Here is a 22,376-nt window from a genome sequence, read left to right as displayed (position 1 = left end):
CGGGAGAAGTAAGAGATGATCCAGCTCTGAAACACAAACACGATAATGTATTAAAAATAAATACGAAACAATTAAAATGAAACATACCGTAAGTAGTGTGCAGGATCCGGTCAACTGCCTCGTCCTCCAGTTGGAGGCCTCATTCAGCTTCTGGTATAGGTATGCCAGAGTAGCTGCCCCCCAGTTCCACTGGTGAACGGTGGTCAAGTCCATGAAGTAGCGGAGGTAGGTCACGTCGACGTACCTTGCACTCTTGTCCACAAAGACTGCAGCGCCTACCACAAACATGTACCAGCACCGGAGAGCGCAACCACGATGATAATGTGTAAATAGGTCGTCACCCTCATCCTCTGCTTCGGCCGCCGCCACCAAGTGGTGCTCAAAATAAGTGCTCAGTGTGGTGAATCGGATATGAGGCCCAGATGTCGTGATGCAGTCATAGTCAGCAACTTCGGGCTCCATACCCAAATAGAGCGCCATCCACTCACTGGCTTCGATCCTCTGGATCCGGGAGTGGTGCAACAGCGCCCCCTGATCGGCAGGTGGAGAAGACACTGCACATCATGCAAGGTGATCGTCATCTCCCCAACCGACAAGTGGAAAGAAGACGTCTCCCTGTGCCACCGCTCCACAAAGGCCCCCTGCATGTCGTGGCTGATGGTGGTGTACCCCGTCATGCAGAGCCCACTAAGCCCTGAAGCTCTCACCGCGTCGTTAAACCACTCAGCAGTTGGTTTAAACAGACTGAAAACCTTTCGGGAGTGGTTCACCATTTTCAAAGGCTCTCTCTCCTGTTACAAAAAAACAAATAAAAAGGTATGTTAAATAGACCGTTAAGAAAATATTGAATAAACGGTTAAATAATATAGTCGGGCAAATTATAAAAAATACCTCTCCCTCCCAGATACGCCGAGCGACGTGCTCGTGGTAGGTAAGCAGCACGAAAGTGTCATTGGGCCCTCCCGGTAGCCCTCCTCCTGCTCATCCTCCTCCCCGTGTGGAGGGTCAACATCCGGTACCTCCTCCGCCTCGTGGTATGGCACTGCCTCCTCCTCCTCCTCCTCCTCCTCCTCTCGCTGGCGGGAAGAAGATACCCGAGCCAGATGACTCCTCGGTCCAGATGTAGAGGTACCCTCTTCCATTTCCACGGGAACTCGCACACGTCGTCCCCGGCCCTGCCCCCGTCCCTGCGTCGACGCCAGCTGCGCCGCCGCCCGCTCGCGTCTAGCCAACGCAGTCTGGGTCTCTCTACCCTGTCTGATGCGTGCTTGGTTGCCTGACATGTTCCTGAAAACAATTGAAATCGATTAATATGCGAGACAACAAATAAAACTAAAAAAAATTTCATTTCTGATACACTTCGGAAGTTCATTTCCGAAACTAGGAATGGAGGTGTTTTCGGAAATGAACTTCCGAAACACCCCTGTGAAGAAGTTTTCTGCAACTTCCATGGCAGACCCCAAAATCTTAAATCAAAACTACTTTTATGCATTCTAAACAACCTAAATATCAGTATCAACCTATCTTAATGTGATTTTTTCAATTTCTAAACACCCTAATAGAGTAATGAATAATGGATCTAAAAATTGAAAAAAATTGATAAACTTACCAATTAGTGTTTGAGATGATTTAGGTTGAGATTGGAAGAAGATTTTGGCAATCTCTGATACTTCACACTTGCTTTTTGCAGAAATTTTGAAGAGAGGCTGAGTTTGGAAGAAGATTAGGGCAAAATGAATGGGGGAGGGGGGCTGTTTTGCTTAGGGTGCGTTTGATTTGCTAAAAAACAAGGTACTGGACATGACAACTTTTGTTGTACTCTGTTTGATGCAGAAACTAATCATGGTACTGGACAAAAAATTTGGCAAGGTATTGGACAAAACCATGGGACAACTTTTTGTCCCAAGAACTAATTATCAAAAAAATATTGAATAATTATTTTTTACTCTCTTTCTTATTATTTAATATTTTAATTCATAAATATAATATTAATATTTTATATATATAAAAAAATGTTATAATAAAATTATACTGTTGTCCAGTTCAATAACTATCAAACACAGTACAATACAAAAAATTATCCTATACTGTTCTGTACTGTCTAGTACTGTTCTGTCCAGTACTTCATATTTTGCAAATCAAACGCACCATTAATCTGCAAAACGCGCAGTATTTCGGAAATGAATTTCCGAAATGGTGTTTTCGGAAATGCATTTCCGAAATAAGACAAATTTTGAAGAAAAAAAAGGCGCTTTCGGAGATGCATCTCCGAAAACATCTTTTTCTTGCATTTCGGAAATGCATTTCCGAAGTCAGGGGTATCTGTGGTTTTTCACCAGAGGTGACCTAGAAGGTTGGGAGGTGGTCAAAGAATTTTCCTAAAATTTCCACCAACAATTTCCACATGCGTTTTGACAAAAAAAAAAAAAAAAAAAAAGAGATATGGATATAGCCCATGTGCTTATAGGTTTGTATTGTACATCCTTTGACATCTCCATTTTTATATTCCTCTTCCTTTTATGTATGAATGAATCCGTTAAAAAACCTCTTTCAATTCAATCCATGCATATGCACCTAAATAAACACTTCCGGTATAAAAACAGTACTAGTAGTAATTCATACCAAACTCAATTAATTAATGAATAATTAACCAACAAATGAAGGGCACACGCAAAGGCCATTTCCGAAATAACAGCCTCTAAATTTTCGGCGCGACTTTTCCTTTGCTTTCAAACATTTTTCGCTCTAAATTAACTTCAATCAATTTTTCATTTTCTATAACTTCTACAGTTTATATAAAACACATGAAGAAACTAACATAAACTATTCACTTTGTAGTAATTAACCCAATACTCCAAACCTTATTATAGCTATAAATACCCTCCTCAATCATAAACCGTTACAACTCACACACCCCACTACCTTCACCACTTCTACCACTCCATCTTCCAACTTCTTCGCTAATCATTCATTCACATCATCATATAAATATCTCTTTCACAATTTCCTCAACATTTCAATAAAATGTCAAACAATAATTCTCCTCTTCCTTATCTCCTCCTCATAATCACACTTTCTTGTTCCTTCAATTTCTCAACTGCAAAATCAACCTCATACAATGTAATCCAATTCGGAGCCAAACCAGACGGAATAACCGATTCCACTAAAGCGTTCCTAAATGCATGGACTAAGGCATGTTCGTCGCCGTATCCAGCAACAATTTACGTTCCACAAGGGAAATTCTTACTTGGAACTATAACATTTACCGGAAATTGTGCTAACAAAGCTATTTCTATAACCATTGATGGTACTTTGATCTCTTCGTTTAATTACCGTGTCACCGGTAAAGGCGGTACATGGTTGAGGTTTCAGCATGTTGACGGAGTTTCAATTCGCGGCGGCGTGCTTGATGGCCAGGGCTCCGCCTTGTGGAACTGTAAAAATTCTAAAAAAAAGAATTGCCCAACCGGAGCCACGGTAATGTCTAACAATTCAAGGTTTTATTAATAATTAATTTAAGATAACTGCTATAGATATAATAATTGAATTTAAAAGAAATAGTTATTTAATGGGGTAGGAGAACATGGAACTGTTAATTAGCAACTGCTCATATATACACAAAGATGATGATTATTTGAATTAATATTTTATTTTATAAGTTGATGATGATGATTAATTTTAATTTTGTGGTGGTTTTCAGACATTGGAATTTATCAGTTCGAAAAATATTATGCTAAGTGGATTGACGTCCATAAATAGTCAAATGTTCCACATAGTTTTCAATGGATGTCAATATGTAAAAACTCAAGATGTAAAAATTGTGGCTGCTGGAAATAGTCCTAACACCGACGGCATCCATGTCCAATTGTCTTCCCATGTCACCATCCTCAATTCTAAAATACGCACCGGTGATGATTGTATCTCAATTGGACCTGGCACCAATAATTTGTGGATTGAAAAGATTGAATGTGGACCGGGACACGGAATAAGGTAACAAACCTATTTGATCTTGATAACTTCTTTTTTTATTGTAATGACAATAGTAATGGTTTGTTTGATACTAATTGCAGCATTGGAAGCTTGGGATGGGAATTAAATGAACCAGGTGTACAAAATGTGACAGTTAAAACGGTTACATTCACAGGAACTCAAAATGGTGTTAGAATAAAATCATGGGGTAGAGCTAGCAATGGATTTGTTAGGAACATATTTTTCCAAGATGCAATTATGGTTAATGTCCAAAACCCAATTGTCATTGATCAGAATTACTGCCCAGACAACAAAAACTGCCCCGGTCAGGTTGGTTTTCTATTTAACATCTTATTGGGCGCTTTACACCACTAGTATAATTTTGACATGAAAATAAGCTGATTAATATTTGTTGAAATTATTATATCAGGCCTCTGGAATTAAAATCAGTGATGTAACATACCAAGACATTCATGGAACATCAGCAACACAAGTAGCTGTGAAATTTGACTGTAGTTCAAAGTATCCATGCAAAGGGATAAAATTGAAGGATGTAAAACTTACATACAAAAACCAAGTAGCTGAAGCATCTTGTAACCATGCTGGTGGAGCTGCATTGGGTTTAGTTCAACCAGAGAGTTGCTTATAAAATATAAATTTGCTAGACAGATTCTTGATATATAGATAATGAGTTCATACTAATTACATGTAATTTGAGATGTTACTAGTTTTTGATTCATTGCTTGATCTGAGGTGTTTGTGGCCTATTGGGCCGGTGGAACCTGGCCTTGTAATTGTTATGGACAATATAGAAAGTCCAATTTTCTATTACATGATTGTAATTTCTAGTATACAAAATTTTTACACATATATTTGTAACAAGGAAAATTAATTAATGGTATATGAATTATATTGAAATTTTTATAGATATTCTTTTTGTTTGCTCTGATTGTAAGATTTTCTACTTACTATAAATTTATCATGTATCGGCTTTTTTTCTTCCATTAGACTGTGTCTTTTCCACTCCCCTTAAACCCTAAACTCTTCAAAATTTAAGATTGATATATTCAATTATTAAGAATGGTCAAATTAAAATACTACGTTAATTTGTTGATGTTTTTATTGTTTTATTTTTCCTGAATAAAGTGTATGGACTTAGAACAATAATGCATGATGGTATGAATGTATGGTCAACTCACAGTGAGATTAATATTTGATTTATTAATTTTAGAAGGTAAAGCCATGAGAGAGAATGTATTTAACTTTAGCCTAAGTTAAATAATGTATGATGATCGTTTGAAAATGGATGCAACCAATTTCCTATTCCATATTTTCCGACTTTATTTGATTTTTGCAATACACATGAAATGTGTGAAAAATGCATATGATGAATGATAATGCATGAAAACACTATTTTGGATTTTAGATGAAACTAAAGTTGACTTTCTTTAACATTTTCAAAAGAAAGCTTCTAGTATAAGAAACTATAAAATGGCCTAAAACATAAACTAACATGGCAAATGGACTAATGCAAAGTTGAATAAAAATATGAATTGAAATGTGATGAGCTAAGATGCAATTAGGGCAAGTTTACTTTTTAGTTGACTTTTAACTGAACTATTCCATGATTGATTGATCAATGATGCAAATGCTTTGATGAATGAATGAAATGACTTGGGGTAAAATTAGGTTATGACAATCATCAAATTCAAAATCAGAGGTAATTATTTTTCAAAGTGAGTCCTAGTTCGACAAGAGGAACTAATTTTCTTTGCTATTGTTAGTGCGTGAGACACTTTTAGTGAAGAGAGAGATAGAGAGAGAGAGAAAGTGAAGAATAAAGAATATTATTATTGAAAAGTTGTTATGAAATTGAATTATGAATATGTGTATATATACAAGTATATGGCTTGTACACTAAGTAACTAATATAACAAACCCTATTTAATTTGGGCTTGGGTAACTTAACTTGGATTATACTCTCAACATACCTCCTATATATAATCTACGTTGTCGAACAAAAGCTAATCATAGTTGATGTGAATTATTCCTAATTTTTTCTCAAATTCAAGAATGTGTCGATCTTCAATCTTTTGGTGAAAATGTTGGCCAACTGTGCTTCACTTGAGCAATGTCTCACTTCAAGTTCACCTCGATTTACCTTCTCCCTTAAGAAGTGAAACAATATAAGAATGTAAATATGAGAGTTAGATGGTGGGAAAGAACTCATGAAGCCAATTCCTCAATAATCAAAAGGTTCTACCTTTAACATACCATTAAGGTGCATTTCATCTCATTTTAAAATGTTACATATTTTCTGATATTTGAGACATTATTTAACATGCGAATTATAGTCTTTAAATAGAATTGGCCTACAAAAGCCACTTTGAAGTACTTTGGTTGCAGTGTTTTCCCCACTATGGTGACCTCCATAGACTGAGCTATGACAATACCACATAATGTTTCTAGCCCTCTTCACCTGCAACACACCTGTGAATCAAACCATCATCACTAATTTTAAAGTGATAAGGCTCATCCCACAAATAGTGACTAGCCTATTTGTCAAATTGTTTCTTTTGTTGCCAAGTGTAATCTTTTGTTATATTCTTTGTAGATTTGTAGTTGGCCATATCACCAAACCAATGTCTTTTGTTGAGTGCCATTAAGGGCTCATCCAAAAATTCTTCAATAATTTTCTTTTCCTTCTTAGTCACTTCATTATTTTCCAACCTGGATAGGTGGTCAGCTACTACATTTTCCACGCCATTTTCATCTTTGATTTCTAAGTCAAACTGTTGTAACAGTATCCATCTGAGTAATATCATCTTAGAATCTCCTTTATTGAAGAGATATTTCAAAATATGCTCCTTAAATAAACGGATGATTGGTGTACGCCATATATATATATATATATATATATATATATATATATATCAGATATTCGTATTTCGAATAAAACAAATTAATCAGAATTGGATGAAAAAGGAATAGGTGGATGTACACCCACTTTCCCCTCGAATAAACAATTGGTTGGTGTACGCCGTATTGATCAAGCATTCATCTTCCACCAACAAATTTTAAAATTCCAAAATCAGATGAAAAGTTAATGGGTGGATGTACATCCATTTCTCCCCGAGTAAATAGGTGATTGACATACGTTTTATTGCTCGAGTACTCGTCGTCTACCTAAAACAATTTTAACTCATCAAATCCATTTTTTCCCAAGCGTGACTAAAAAAATTTTTTTACAAAGAAACGATGTTTTATCCCTTCCAATGCAATACAAGCAAACACTTCATTCCGCCCGAGCGCGATTAACAAGCAACGGTTTACAGCTCAAATGCGACCTAAACATTGTTCGCAAAAATAAACCAACACACAACCATTTGCTATTAAGAACTATGTTTCTTTGAGTTCCCTATTGCACCTGGGGATACATAGAATCGAGATTTAACGTCTCGTCAAGCACCCTAATAAAAAACTTAATTTTTTTCCCTTTCTTTCTGTAAATATCTCATAATAATTAGAAGAAATCAAATAATGTAAGCTAACACCCTTATTCACAAATTAACTAAATGGTTTGTGTTGAGTATAATAGATGTGCTGGGTGCTAATAACTTCCCTGCACATAATCGACTCCCGAACTTGAATTTGGTTGCAAGGACCTTATATTTGTTCTTTTAGGGTTTTATCGATGTTTTCCCTTTCAAAATTAAACTTTGATGGTGACTCTTGTTGATTTTCGAGCCTTCGTACGCTCAAGTATTTTTTTGCACTACGACACCTATGGAGGAGGGGTTGTCACGTTGAATGCATGCAAGTATAAGATTTCATAGGGGATTAGGTTTCCTCTAACTAGGCCTATCTTCTCAAACAACCCTGCATAAAGGATGTCGCAAGAACTTCCCTTATTAATTCGGATCCTAGAGACATCAAATTGTCTTATGGTGGCAGTGATCAGAAGGGGGAGTTCATTGGAGGTATCCCCTACCTTTTCAAAGTATCGGAATCCCAACATAGGTTGGTAGGGGACTTTTGTTGAAGGGTCCCTTTCTTTTTTGTAGATGGCTATCATTTCACCAATCTTTCTCTTCATTATCCACTTTGAGGGGGTGTGCTCGAGCCGCTCCTCCTGTAATAGTCGTGATATACGAGTGTTTTCCTTTATTCGCCTCCTTGGTATCGCTGCTAGTGGTGGCTTCGGGAGTCTTTAAAGGGGAATTGCCATTGGGGGACTATTCAATCTCTTATTTTTCACCTTTGACGTATTCGGTCAGTCGTCCCTTCTTCATTAGTGTTTCACTAGCATCTTTTAATTGGATGCAATCTTCAGTACCATGGTCGTGCCTGTTGTGGAAATGAAAATATTTTGATTTATCACTCAGAGATGATTCCTTGATAGGGAACAAAGCCCGAGTTCCTCCCTATCAGAACTTAGTATTAAAACACTCTTGGTAAATCCTTTCCTTGGAGGTGTTTAGTGGGGTGTACTTGTCATACTAGGTATGATATCCCCAACCAACATTATCTCTCCGTCGATGAGACTCTTTCCCATATGGGCATCTGGAGCCAACATCAGTAGAGGTCGGGTTATCAAAGCGCATTTTCATATTTTCCTTCATAATAATGTAGGATTGTGCCAAGTTCAACATCTATTGAGTTGTTTGAATCTTCTTCTTCCCCATTTTATTTTTAAATGCGTGATCACCTAAAAGTATCTTCTCAAAGATCCATCATTAGAGACATTCCTCGGCCTCATCTACCTCCACTATGATATGGCTAAACCGGTCGGTGTACGACAGTAAACTCTCTTTCTTTCCCTCGCTATCCTACTTAGGGTAGCTACTGTGAATATATGACACTTACGAGCAGTGAAATGAGCATAAAATCGATCGCAAAAATCTCTCTAGGATTCAATACCCCAATTCAGACATCCATCTAACCACAGTCTGGCTGACTCGACAAACATTAATGCGAACAACTTGCATTTAGAGGTTTCATCAATGTTGAAATAATTAAGTCATTCATTCACGAGCTAGACATGCTCATCGGGATCTCCTTTGTCGTCGTAATCTCGCAACTTTGAAGGCTTCACCATCAGATTATGTTCAATATCTAGGCGTATAGGATATGTTTTAGCTGCAGCCTGGTCAGCTGGCTTTTTCTCTAATACAAGGAGGAAGCGTGAGTTCCTCGGTCTTCTTTGGGGATTCGAGGAGGAGAATGATGCTTCTTGCCTTTTTCCTGGTTTTTAGATTTGAGAGCTTCTTCCCTCTTTCCTACGGTCGGTTTTGGGACGATGGTGTGAGATCTCCTAGAGTTCACTTCTTCGACAGTATTCTCGCGAGGGGGGCGTTATGAAGGATTTCTTTAAGCCTAGGTAACCTTTATTGCAGTGCTTGTGAAGTTCATTATCGAAGAATGTGGTAAATACCGTTCAACAAATATTTGATGCTCCCTTAGATTGTGCAGTTTGGAGATGGATATGAGCTCTAAGAGGCGGCCCTTGGAAAATCATCACTATATGAGGAGTTAAAATCATATCCTAATAAGGAAGAACCACTATTCTTGGATGTATCACATCTGGTGGAGAAAGTGGAGTAGGTTGATTGACCATTGCTTTCGCCGCAGCTGGGCCGGTTGTAACAACTTCTCGTGTCATGGCATAATGAGTTGTTTTAGGTCCAACCATCACTTTGAAGATGAAAAAGGTAAAGTCTCGTGGATCTAAGAAAACAAAGTTGATATGGAGCTCAATTAAACTAAACGTAAAGGATCTTCCTGGCCGATCTAAAAGGATCTCAATTATGTTATTGAGAAGATTCCAAACTGAAGAACTCAAAACCAAACTGAGCGTTGTGGAGAATGTTGGAATCAGAAGTCAATTCCCACAAATAACGCTAGTGTTCCATTCTGGATCAAGAAATATAGAGAATTTCGGAAATAACTAGTAAGAAGACCTCTTGGCGCAGTAGAGAAAGAGTATAGATGCAAGGTTAACACATTGATGCTCAACTTAGTATGTGGGGAAAAAGAGTGTACTCAAATTATGTTTGAAAACGGTTACATGAATCGACAAAATTCCTTTATATTGAAAGGAGAAATAACGATTTCGCTATCCTCCAGACGTGGATTGCAGAAAATTGTTGGATGCTTTTTTGAGGAGTGGATCTTATGAGATCAGGTGCACGATGGTCCTAGCGTATTGGAAAGGTCCCAGAAATAAGATGGCTAGGCTGGGGTCGGTGTGATTTGACTAATGAAGGCGCTTTCAAGATGGTCGACTGAGGGTCAATATGGTCGATCAGGAACTACAATATTTCGTTAATAACTTTGTAGAGACTATTTAAAGAACTAATTTCCTTTATAAAATGATATGAATTTCTATATAAATAAAGGAACTATACATTGGTGCTATTGTATCATTCAAATTGTTGTTAATATATGTATTCATAATTTTTCCCTAGATTTAATCAGACTCCAGGGCGCAGGTTTGAACTCCCGTCATTCCATTAAGTCATTTTTAAAATGTAAAATTCAACTCACTAAACTACTTAACTAGAAAATAGACTTTTTTTAAAAAAATTGTATGACTATTTTTATTAAAAGTCAAATTTTAAAAGGAGAAAGTTTAGATACAATTTTTTATAGGTGTGTGATTTTTATTATTTTTTAATGAAAATATGACAATATTTAAATATTATTTAAATATCGTTTATATAGTGAAAATATGAAGAAATTGCATATGTGTAAGAGAAAATTATATATTTATTATATTTTTATTGAAAAATAGTAAAAAAGACACCTACTAAGCTTGAGACAGTTGTTGGGGGAGTCTGAGAGAGTCGGAAGCACCAACGAGACCAATGCTCTAGGACCACAAAAGAGGGAGACACCACATCTCAATCCAAAACCTTAAGGTGTTATGTAAATGGATCATGTCTCTTATATATCCAACATTTCCCTCATTCATAGGTAATGTGGGACTTTAATCACTTGCACCCAACATTCTCAACCACAAAATAACAAACATGGAGAAAAAAAGGAACAAAATAACAACACAAGAGATTAACGTGGAAACTCCAAAACCGGAGAAAAAACCATGGTCGTTGTCAATAGACAATCAGAGAATAACACTATGTGAAAATTGTTACAACACATAATATACCTCTGATCCCCAATACACTCACACCCTCCAAAATAAATATTTAACTACATCTCACAACACTCAAATACAAAAGCATAAGAGAACAAGGAAAGTCAAATAGAAACTTAAAGTGCTTTTGATTGGTGCATCTTGTAACGAAGAACTTGAATCCTTTATATAGCCTTGGACTCCCTCTCTCTTCACAAAACTAAACGATGTGGAACTTCTTCAACATATATATTTTCAACCAAACCCAACAATCTCCACATTGATTGAAAATAATACATTAGCTTTCATTGTCTTTACCGACAATCATACTCCACCATATAGAGTATCAACATTTATATTTTTAATCAATCTTAACAATCCCCACCTTGGTTAAAAATAATACATCAACTTTCATTGTCTTCACCGACAATCATACTCCACCATAAAGAATTTTGACATTGTCTTTACCGACAATCGTAGTTTTAAAAACTATCATACTCTCTCATGAAAAAATATATTTCATTTGAAGATAAACCACTTCAAATCACATTGTCATCACCGACAATCCAGAACCACAAGAGAGGGAGACACCACATCTCAACCCAAAACCTTAAGGTGTTAGGTAAATTGGTCATCTCTCTTATATATTCAATATTAGACTCATTCATAAATAATGTGACACTTTAATCACTCACACTTGCACCTAACCATAGTTATATATGTTAAATTTTATTGATATATTAGATAATAAGTCTCGATGAAAATTTTGGAATATTTAGCAAGAAATAATAACTTTGCGGCATAGTCTTAACAGTAAAGGTAGGCAACAAAGCATAGTTCATGCACCATCTTTTAGTTATTGTAAGAAGAAATCCCATGTGATATATTTATATTCCAAGACACCCAAAAAAAAACATGCGATATAGCATTATGAATAGTAAATAGTCAATTACGTTTTTAGTTTTAAAATAATACAATATATCATGCTCTATTTTGGAATTGCCTCGAGCCTAATTAAACTAACATTCTTTAACCTATAATAGACCCTCCCTGAAACAGTAAAAATTATTGTGTTGCATCATTCTCAGCAGAAACAAATAACATGAGAGAGAAAAATGTTAGAGACTGGATAACTAATGCACCAACATTTAGTTGTCAATTTTGTTTATTTCTTTTTGTAAAAGTTGTCAATTTTTCTTTCATAATACCATTTCACCTTTTAAAATAGTAGAAAATATAAATTTATATTCTCTCATCTCTACAAGATTTTATCATTTAGCTTGGTGTAAATTAGTGTGGTAAAAAGTTAATAGAATAATTTCAATTATTTAATAAGATTATTTTGAATTCAAATAAATAAAATAATTAATGGGTAAAGACGAAGAAGAATGACAACTAAAATTATTAATGACTTCAAGCAATTCAATAACTTATCAACGGTGATGATAAATACACAACAAGATAGAAGGTAAAAGACAACGACATAGTAATTTGTTTATCCAATTTAATTAAATTGACATACTCTAGAAAAGAAAAACAACTCTTAAATTCACTATACTTCAAAAAAAAATTAAATAGATTACAAAATAAAATTAACAAGATTGTTAAGACAAGAATGATAAAAATACATTTGTATCACGACTACAACTCAATGAATATTTAACAAATCCAAAACACAACTCATTAACAGTTAGAATCAAAAAGATTATAAATATCTTATAGTATTTTTTATATTAATTCAATATCTAAGAGATATTTATACTATTTTAACATTACAAAACGCATTTGTTGTTTATCAGATTAAACATGTTGTCCGTCAAACCGAATCTGTAGCCGCCAAATCAGACATGTTGCTCACCATACTCTCTTGACACCACTGGATCGCCGCTAACTGATCTCCGGACCGCCACCATCATAGTTTCCACCAGACCATCACTATTGTTAGGGGAGAATATGTGAGTCGAATGGTTTAGAAGGGGGAGGGGTTGAATTAGCCATTACCCTAAACACCATTTTCATAAATATTTTCTTTAAAAATTAGAGTTTTATAAATAAATGTGCAGTTAACTAACGAAAGCGAAAAATAGAGAAAGTTTTACAAAATATATATAATTTGATGAATATCACATATAACTTTCATATGTTAGCGCAACAATCGAGAGATGGTCGAGCGAGAAGCATTCTTACGTTTTGTGAGTTTTTTTAGCAACACACCTTTGTGGGAGACACACCACTTGTCCACCTAAAATTTTAAGGTGATATAGGCTAGTGGGTTCCACCATTTATAAATGTTTAAGTCAACACATTCCTATCCAATGTAAAACTATTTCTCACACTTATTATATTCTCAACATCATCGTCAAACATTACAACAATTGAGAAATATGAAGTTGCTTAAACAAAAAATTCAACATGATTTAATTTTCAAAGAAGGCTTAAATTGAATTTGATTAATGATGTTCAATATAACATCAAGAGTTTATACAGTGATAATCGCCGGAAATCATATTCAAATGACTAGATTTATGACAAACATACCCTTATACAACAAATCATTATAAGTAGATAAAATACATCAGCATGTGATTATAGAAAGCAATAAAACTTAAAGTCATACAAATCTATACATAAATCTAAAAGAGATAGGAGAGAGATTGTACACTAGATTTATATTGGTTTAGTGTGTTCGCCATCAGTTTGCGCATATTCCAGTCTTCAATGACGAACCATTGAAAATTTGTTTGATTTTCCATTATATATTTTGCAAGTTAATATACATATTTTTTGATACAACAAATAATCAAGATTAAACTGAACACTTCAATTAAAATTGACAAATTAAATTATTATTTTTAAATAAATAAACAATATGATGCATATAGATATATTTTATTTCAATTTTTGGTTATATATATATATATATATATATATATATATATATATATATATATATATATATATATATATATATATATAGCATAAGTTTTTGTTTTAATCGATAAATGAAATGCTATTAACTACCTAAAAATTCACACATACAATAAGAATTGAAGTTCGATCTTTAACAACCTAACCAATAAATTTCTTTATAACATATTTTAGAATGTGCTTAAGTGTCATAGGTCATTTATGCAATCTTCCCAAAAATATAATTTTTTTTTTAAATAAGCAAATGGTATTAAAGGGAGCAAAAGGGATGCTCCACCCCAATACAAGAAGGAAAGCTCCTACCTCTCAAAGCAATCAAGAGGTCGAATATTCCATAAATGAAAATTACAAAGATTAATCGGCTTAAGAAAATTAGAATTCCACCTCCAAGAGTTATGGACTATCTCCGTCATACACTCAATGAAACTAAACGGCTCCTCCTTGAAAATCACCGCATTTCGCTTAGACCATATAGACCAAACCGTTGCAAGCCAAATATTCCCCACTAACATTCTCTTATTAAGACAAGATACTTTCCCACAATGGTAAAAAAAATCACCAAACTCTTCGATAGTTAGAATGTCGGAAATATCTAGCCACATAAACACCCTTCTCCATATACGGATAGTAATAACACAAGAAGAGAATAGGTGAAAGAGACTTTCCTCCTCCGTGCCACATAAAGAACATAAAGAATCCGTACCTTCCGCTAAAATTCCCCTTCTTATTAATTGATCCCTCGTGGCCAAACGATTGTGAATAAATCTCCATCCAAAGACAAGGATTTTTGAGGGAACTTTGCACTTCCACATATTGTTTAAAGCCGTGACCTTAACTCCATCCAACGAAGTACCTGAAAGAAAGGCCAAAAAGAACTCGTAGCAAGACTTGACGGAGAAGCATCCATTAGAATTTCTGGTCCACAAGAAACTATCCTCACAATGCTCCCTAACCGTAACACGATTAAGGGCCTCCAACAAAGGCCGAAGAAGCCCCGCAAAATACTGTGCTGAGGACACGCCTGAGCTGGACCCGAAACCAGTCACAGGCTGCACAGCAGTAACGCTGCCAGCAGCTGCAACAGCATGGCCTCGACGCTGCCAGGAGGCAGAATCCATCAGCGTCACCGTTTCCGTACCGTCAGCCCCTTCTCCAAACCAAACCTCAGTATTCCACCTCCAAACACCTTCTTCAAATGACCCTGCATGTTTAATGGAATCAAGAAAATTAACAGACAAGGAAAAGAGCTCAGAATGAGATTCCATCAAAGATTTTTGCCCCGTCCATATCGCGTACCACAAGGGAGTATGAGCTCCGTTACCGACATTACATCTAATAGCACTCGAAAAATTGTTGAAAAGAAGTCTCTCATAATTATCTGATAACATCAAATCTCTCCACCAATGAGAGTCCTTCTTATTCAACACCGATATATCACCAATCAACACTTTAAGCTTCGTATTACCATATCTAGCTTCTAACAAGTCTTGCCACACCGCCTCTTTTTCCGTTAGGATACGCCACTTCCATTTACTTAATAATGCTAAATTCATTATCTCCACATTTTTCACTCCCAATCCACCTTCCTTTTTTGATTTGCAAATCGTATCCCATCCAATCCAATGGATGGTCTTTTTACTATCAAATCCGCCCCAAATGAACTTACTTTGGATAGTTCGAATTTCGTTCAACACCTTCTTAGGAGCTTTGTAAAAAGACAACGAATAAATAGGGATAGAGTTTAGAACCGAATTGACCAACTCCACCCTCCCCGCCATACTAAGGAATCTACCTCTCCACACATTCAAACGATTCCGAAGCGACACTAAAAGATCCTTCCACATTGATAGCTTCCGAGGACTTTCTCCAACTCTAACTCCTAGGAACTTGAAAGGGAGAGATCCGATTTTACAAGATAAGAAAGACGAGGCCGCATCTAAATACCAATCACCCACATTAATGCCATAGATATTATTCTTGTGAAAATTAATCCTCAATCCCGACATCAATTCAAAACCTCTTAGAATTACTTTCAAACTCCATAAATTCGCGGTGTCCCCCTCGGCCAAAACTATAGTATCGTCCGCAAATTGTAACAAATCCACCTCTTTGTCCTCTTTGTATTTAAACCCCCGAAATTCCCCTAACTCCTTAGATCTCTTCATTAACGCCGTAAGAACCTCCATAACTAACACGAACACAAACGGAGACAAAGGATCGCCTTGCCTAAGGCCTTTCTCCACTGTAAAATCTTTGGTCGCACTCCCATTAACAAGAACGGACAAAGAATTCGAAAAAATACAACACTCCATCCACCTCATCCATCGGTCTCCAAACCCCAACCTTTTGAACATATACCTAACAAAGTTCCAACTAACTCTATCATAGGCTTTCTCAAAATCGACTTTCAACACCACGCAACTTCTCTTTTCTCTTTTAGCTAAATCAATCAACTCATTCACAACGAGAATACCATCCGCTATATTTCTTCCTTCTATAAATGCCGATTGATTATTAGACACAAGATTCCCAATAACCCTCTTAAGTCTATTAGCCAATAACTTTGCCAAAATCTTGTACAAGCTACCCACTATTTATGATAGAGTTGAATTAGAAAGTGATGATATAGTAATACAGATATAAAATGTGCGAATGTTAAGGGCACAAAGGCATATACATCCTGCACCGTAAGTTATTATTTTCATGTACAAAGTGGATGAATTAGCAACCGACCAAACCATGCAAAACATGAAATATAGGAGAATGTTGAGTTTGCGTGATTTTAAAGATGACTGCACCAAAACAGAAGTACTTGAAGTAATCTAACTATGCAGTTATTTACCGGAAAAATAATGGCGTGATTTAGGGCTTTCTAATATAAAGCGTCATGTTCGCAACATTTTGGTTTTCAAGCAACCATATTATTTCTTTGGTTTTGACAATAAACCGTATTATTTCTTGTCCAAGCACAGTATATTTTTACGTGTATGATATGGTTTCTTTTATTTTCCATATAACTATTGATTTTTACTTTACATTCCAAAATAAAATTTTGACTTTAAAGAAGTTTTGTCATAGGGTTTTGTTTTAAGAATGATAATGGATAGGACTTGGAGAGAGTTCTATAGTATTTATCTTTATTTATTGTAGTTTGAAAAAATTCTCGTACTCAAACTCATATTCGTGTAGATATCAATTTTAATAATTCATACCCATATTCTATAAGTACCTCAATACCAATACTAGTTTGCTTGTGTTTATAATAAAATTAAATCGATTAAATATAAAATATTATATATTTTAAAATTTATTTAAAAAAATAAAAAAGTTATGAATTTTATTGTTGAGTTAAGAAATAAATAAATACTTTTTATTAAAATGTGTAACAGTTCAAAAGAGATATATAATTTTTTTGACTGATAGCGATATATTTTTAAAAAATTAATAAATGTGATGTTTTATATAATATTATAAATGAAATTATATTAATATGTAGTGCGGGTATGGGGTGGAATGAATAGTAAGATATCTGATAAACGTGCATCAAGTCCAAAATTTTGAATCAAAGATATAAAAAAAGTGAGTCTTTTGAGTTATTGATGAACCCAATTTAAAATTTTAAAAACAAAAAATACTTTAAAAATTTAAGTACACTTTTTGTCTTAAATTATTTATCCTTATAAAATATTTAGAGTTTATATACTAGATGATGATTCTATATCCTTTTTTTTTTCTTTGTAAGTCAGTGTGTTTTTTATTTTCTTTTTTGTATTTTTTTTTTAGAAATGGTCACATAAAATTAAAATTCTTTTGGTTTTAATCTTTGAATGTTAAAATTCTTTTGGTTTTAGTCCCTAAAATTAAAATCCAAGTGAAATTCAACATTTAAGGACTTTATCCAAAAAAAAAATACAGGGACGAAAAACAAAAACACGTCAACTTACAAGGACCAAAACATTATTTAAGTCTTATTTATATAAGTAATAAAAATGGAAATTTCATCAAGAAGAAAAAACACATTTAAAGTTTATTCTGGGCCGACCACAAGTCTAACGACAGTAAAGTCCAATTATGATGAGGTATGGTCTAAGAATGTACATACCAAGACATTGAGGATTTAAGGTACTCACACAACCATGAGACCTGCACCCATTCCTTGTCCTCAGATGATCGCCCAGAATCATATATAATTGGGTTACCCCCTGCGTAAAACGTCAGATCACATGGGGACGACTATAACCATCCACATAGTATCAAATCCAACACTCAACATTTCAAGTATTCGATCATTCACACACTCAAACTTTCTCACACATTCCCTGACTTCGGCGTTGAAGTGCTAACATTGCAGATCCAGCTATACTCCTTCGTACGAGAAGCTCACTCCACCGTCACATTAGAACTCTATTTCATCCAACATATATCTAGTTTTGGTTCCTATAGGCAACAATGGCACCGTATGTGGAAATCGACGTCTGATTCTCACAAATTTCCACAATCAAATTCTTTTAATCCAAAAGTCGTGAATTTCAATTGCGATCACTCTTGAAAAAGGACGATGATTTCAAATCCAACTTTTGAAGTCATCACAAATCTATCAAATAAAATATCATGCCCATACTTTGTCATTTCGACGATTGATGATCGATCATTTAGCAAGGAAGATGCAAACAAAAACCACCCAATGTGAAACTCTTCAAGACTGCCGACGGTAAATAAGAGGCAGAACAGAGGTGTAAAGTTGTAGGTTTTCATGTCGCCCATTTGTTACCTTGCTTGTGTAACCGAGGTGAAATACATTTCACATTAGAGGTGAAATGGGGTTGTTTGTAGTAGTGAAAACACCTCTTAGAAAACGAAACATGTAGATGAAACACTTACAGTAGAAACTCTAGACTCTTTCTACTGTAATTTTGGAAACAACTTCAGCTTCTGGCCACTTTGTTAAGTAGTCAACCCTCACGAGTAAGAACATCAGTTGACCGAGCACTAAGGGAAAGGGACCAAAGATGTCCACGCTCCATTGATAAAAGAGTCAGGGATGTGGAACCTTGTTTTGCAGGTGATATGCTTTCTACATAGACATCTACTTTTGATGATGACAACTAATGTATTATGATAATTCAAGTATGAACAATTAAGCGGCTAACGATGTAAACCATATCATTAGGGTTTGACGGAATTGACTTTCCGATGATGGGCAAGGATTCCTTTGAAAATAATTGGTATTTCTCCATATGAGAAATGGAAAGGAATATCATAAAATATTGGTTACTTTAGAGTGTGCGGATGTGTAGAATATTACAAGAATATGGATTCCAAAAGAACTAAATTAGGTCCTCGATGGATCAGATGTGTCTTCATAGGATATGCACCCAACAACAAAGCATGTAGACTTTTAAACTTAGAGTCTAATGTAATTGTTGAATCCCGAGATGTGGAATTATTAGAAAATATTATTACAAAGGATAAGGAACTTGAGAATCCCACGATTGAAGAATCTCGTAATAAAAATTCTACGCAGATTGTTGAAACACAACCCGAACCTAGAAGAAGCAAAAGGGCATGAAAAGCTAAGGATCTAGGACCAAATGAATTCAATTCTCAACTTATTTTCGTTTATCTAGTTGAAAGAAATATCAAGCATGATGTTCATAAGATTCCTATTATTCTTCAAGGGGGAGATGATCCTAAAACTTATAAAGAAGCATTAGCTTCAAGGGATGCTTCTTTTTGGAAGGATGTTATCCAAGACGAAATGGACTCAATTATATCAAACCACACTTGGGAACTAGTCGATATTCCCAAGGGATCAAGACCCATTGGATGCAAATGGATGTTTAGAAAAAGTATCATAGTAATGATACATTAAACACCTACAAGGCTATATTAGTAGCAAAAGGGTTTAGACAAAAGGAAGGTGTCGATTACTTTGGCACATTTGCACCACTAGCAAAAACTATGACCATTAGAATATTATTTGCACTAGCTTCCTTGAATAACCTTATTGTTCATCAAATACATGTTAAAACAACATTCTTAAATGGAGATCTCGATGAAGAAATCTACATGGAGCAACCAGAAGGCTATGTGCTTCCTGGAAATGAACAAAAGGTATGAAAACTTGTTAAATCCTTATACGTTTTAAACCATGCACCAAAACAATGGCATCAAAAATTTGACTCTGCCATACTTTCAAATGGGTTTATTCCAAATTCTTATGACAAATGCTTGTAAACAAAGGTACGTGGAAACATTGTAATGCTTCTATGTCTATATGATGATGACATGTTGATTATTAGCAATGAAATGGACGGAATCTTAGAAACAAAGAGATCACTAACTTCCACATTAAAGATGAAAGATCTTGGACTAGTTGACACGATATTAGGGATCAAAGTAAAACGAAATAGTGGGAGTTATGAACTTAATCAAACACATTATATTGAAAAAATATTGGAAAAGTTCAAACACCTAAACTTTAAGGAAGTAAACATTTCATTCGATCCTAGTGTAAAACTTCAAAAGAACAATGTGAGAGTTGTGGCACAATTGGAATATGCAAGTGAAATTTTTAGTGAGTAAGATGAGTAGATTTAATAGCAATTCAAATGATGAACATTATAAGGCCATAACTAGGATTTTCAGTTACTTGTTAAAGACCAAAAATCTTGGCCTTCAATATGGTAGGTTTCTTGACATACTAGAAGGATGTACCAACGCGAGTAGGATATCGAGTGTTGGAGATTATAAATCTACAACTGGGTGGATATTTACATTAGCTCGAGGTGGTATTTCTTAGAAGAGGAAGAAACAAACATGCATTACTCTCCCAACCATGAAAGTAGAGTTCGTGGCTCTTGAGTCCGCTGGACAAGAAGCAGAATGGTTGAGGGACCTTCTATTGGAGGTTCCATTAGCTAAAGACAATGTTTCAAAAATGTTGATACATTATAATAGTCAAGCCACCCTAGTTAGAGCATTCAATGAAGTATACAATGGAAAATTTAGACACATAGGTCTTAGACACTCTCTCGTGAGAAAATTAATCAAGGATGGGATCATTTCACTGACATATATACAAACAAGCTATAATTTGGTTGATCCGTTTACTAAACCACTGGCCAGAGTTTTAATAAAGACTACCTCAAAAGGTATGTGATTAAAACTCCTTGAATAAGGGTTCCGACAACGATAGCAACCCAATCTTAAGTTAAAAAAACTTAACCTAAGATTCAATGGGTAACAACAAGTCGTTGATTTGAATGTCTGTGCAACATTTTGTTACAATGTTGACTATTACATATTGAGGGTTAAGTTTTTTCAAGAAACTCTTGATGAAATTCTATATCGATGATATGTATCTCAAGAAATAGATACAAAGGAAACTTCACCTATATGAATTTCGGAATGGTGTCGTCTTAAAGTGAGAGTTGGAGTTTCTCTCATGAAAAATTCATGAAAACAAGAAAAGCACATGACCAAAAATAGTGTTAGGCGAGAGATCTAGCCGGAGAACCTTTAAGGGGTTTGGTGTTTAGTAAAGTCAATCTGATCACATGGGATAACGATCTAAAGCATAGCTACATAACGTTCTGATGAGGCTTTGAGTTGTATTTACTAAGGTAAATTTCAAATTGAAAGATACTTATCTGTATTAACATTCTTTTGTTTTTCTTATTCTAAAATTGGATTTGTCATTATTAGATTAAGTGGGGGATTGTTGTAATTTATGAAGTTAATTACAAAAATATGTTTCAAAATGACAAAATAGTAAAAGTGAGTAAATGCTAATAAATGCATGAGATATAGTCTCACGTAGAAAGATTTACTCACATTGAAAGTCTTTATAAAGAGTTAATATCATTAACTCAATAAATGGACAAAAGAAGATAAAGTGTCATATAGACAAGTATGGTGATCTGAAGCATTATGCCACTTGTCTCATTCATACAACACCTCGCTGATGTATCGGCAACACCGGCTCCAAGTCCGTGGTCGTAAAGGCGCTAATGGCTACTTGTAGGTGGCATTTGAGCACTTAGGCACGACGCTCTAAGACATTCGAGAAGGCTAAATTATCTTGGATATTTCTACTTCGTAACTCCATGACATTCGAGAATACTTAAATTACTATAAAAAAATATTTCGTTCAAAATAAGTCTGCATTCATTCAATTTAGAAGCATTATCTAACACTTTCTAGATACATAAAATAATTTGAAATATTAAACTAAGTACTGTACTCTTTGAAAATGTTAATTTGACGAGCAGGGCCTAATTTGTTTGATACGCAATAGCTACTAATCAATTAAATTAGAAAATTTAGTTTTCACCATATTTTC

General features: G+C 35.0%; 1 protein-coding gene across 1 annotated transcript; it reads left to right on the top strand.

Moving 5' to 3' along the window:
* Positions 1–2,920: 2,920 nt before the first annotated feature.
* Positions 2,921–4,856, top strand: LOC131607371 (polygalacturonase-like). Its single transcript, XM_058879385.1, has 4 exons — positions 2,921–3,477; positions 3,701–3,990; positions 4,071–4,299; positions 4,400–4,856. The coding sequence occupies exons 1-4, from the start codon at positions 3,025–3,027 to the stop codon at positions 4,616–4,618; spliced, it is 1,191 nt and encodes a 396-aa protein (XP_058735368.1). The 5' UTR covers positions 2,921–3,024; the 3' UTR covers positions 4,619–4,856.
* The last annotated feature ends 17,520 nt before the right edge of the window (positions 4,857–22,376 follow it).

This window comes from Vicia villosa, linkage group LG5 (genome assembly GCF_029867415.1).
Source record: "Vicia villosa cultivar HV-30 ecotype Madison, WI linkage group LG5, Vvil1.0, whole genome shotgun sequence".
In the NCBI taxonomy this organism is placed as follows: Eukaryota; Viridiplantae; Streptophyta; class Magnoliopsida; order Fabales; family Fabaceae; genus Vicia; species Vicia villosa.
Note: the sequence above shows the minus strand (reverse complement) of the source record. Positions and strands in the feature narration are given on the sequence as shown.